This window comes from Ursus arctos, unplaced genomic scaffold, assembly GCF_023065955.2.
Source record: "Ursus arctos isolate Adak ecotype North America unplaced genomic scaffold, UrsArc2.0 scaffold_31, whole genome shotgun sequence".
NCBI classification, from domain to species: Eukaryota; Metazoa; Chordata; class Mammalia; order Carnivora; family Ursidae; genus Ursus; species Ursus arctos.
Window position 1 is genome coordinate 396,095 of NW_026622997.1, and position 1,636 is coordinate 397,730.

The following is a 1,636-nucleotide window of genomic DNA, read 5'->3' on the forward strand; positions in this document are numbered from 1 at the left end:
TCCTGAACTTACCGAAACCAAGTCATGAATTGAAACAGAGTGGCCCAGGACCAGCAGGCGGTGGATGGAAGCAATGAAGCCAGGCGGTAGGTTGGCATGGCTGGTTCCTGGGAACCACTCCTTTGTTCTATGCTAGTCTCTGATATAAGAGCAATTCTGACTTTCCCCTTCCCTAATCACTTTTCTATAAACGTTTGCTCTATTGCATTTCTTAGGCAAAATATAGAGGTCTGTTGGCCTTTCTTTCAGATGTGCTACAAAATAATCATGTTTGACATTTAGACTCCTACTTTTTCGTGAGTATAAGTATTAGATCACTTCACTGGAGTGACACCACAGAGAAACTCCCTGCATAATTTATTGTACTTAAATGAATAAACTGACCATCAGAAAATCCAGTGCCGAAATACAAGCCCTCACTTTGACTTGAATCCACCAACAAGAGGAATGACGGTCATGAATCTGAACAATGCAAGTACTCCAAAGGTCTTCATCCTCTTGGGTTTCTCTGACCACCCCTGGTTAGAAATGCCACTCTTCATAATGGTGTTTGTGGCTTACATCTGCACGCTAGTGGGAAACATCTTGATTATCGTGGTGTCCAGGGTAGACCGTCATCTTGACAGCCCTATGTACTTTTTCCTTTCCAACCTCTCCTTCCTGGACCTGTGTTTTACCACAACCACCATCCCTCAACTGCTGCTGAATCTCTGGGGACCAGATAAGTCCATCAGTTACGGAGGCTGTGTGGCCCAGTTCTATATGTTTCACTTCCTGGGGGCCACGGAATGCATCCTCTTGGCGGTCATGTCCTTGGATCGGTTCGTGGCCATCTGCAAGCCCTTGAGGTACCAGGCTATCATGGATCGGCGACTCTGTGTCTCCCTAGTGGCTGTGTCATGGATAAGTGGTTTGGCTAACTCCTTGCTTCAGTCATCCCTCACTGTCCAGCTGCCGCTTTGTGGTAAAAACAAGGTGGATGACTTCTTGTGTGAGATTCCAGTGATGATCAAGATGTCCTGTGTCGACACCACTTTCAATGTAACTATCCTCTCTCTTGTAGGGACGTTCTTTACCCTGGTTCCCTTGTCTCTTATCCTTGTCTCCTATGGGTTCATTGTAGCCATAGCGGTCAGAATTCGGTCATCAACAGGAAAGAAGAAGGCCTTTAACACCTGCGGCTCTCACGTAATTGTGGTCTCTCTCTTCTATGGGCCGGTAATATGCATGTATGTGCAACCTTCTGGTACTAATTCTCAGGAAAAGGACAAACTCATGGCCCTGTTCTACAGTCTGCTGACTCCTATGCTTAACCCTTTCATCTATACTTTGAGGAACAAGGACATGAAAGGGGCAATAAGGAGGCTTCTCCTCCCATTGAACCATCAGGGAAGAGCATAAACACAGCTATTATATACTCTGCACTCTCCATTAAGACTCCAAAGAGCCTCAGCTCTAAATTACCTCTGGATTTAGCCCTCTTCCAAAATGGTTAGCATCCTTCAGTCATTATCTGATCTACACAGACATATATTCACCACAGTGCTATGATTTATTGGCCCTCATTTTGCAATGGGAACTTTAATCCCCACTTGCCTGCAATTTGCATGAGAGTGGATCCCTGTCATTAAGTCCT

At 45.4% G+C, this 1,636-nt stretch overlaps 1 protein-coding gene across 1 annotated transcript; it reads left to right on the forward strand.

The window, feature by feature from the left end:
- The first annotated feature begins 456 nt into the window (after positions 1 to 456).
- LOC113248859 (olfactory receptor 2B11-like) lies at positions 457 to 1,401 on the forward strand. The gene has a single exon (XM_026490470.3). The coding sequence runs from the start codon at positions 457 to 459 to the stop codon at positions 1,399 to 1,401; it is 945 nt and encodes a 314-aa protein (XP_026346255.3).
- Positions 1,402 to 1,636: the final 235 nt, after the last annotated feature.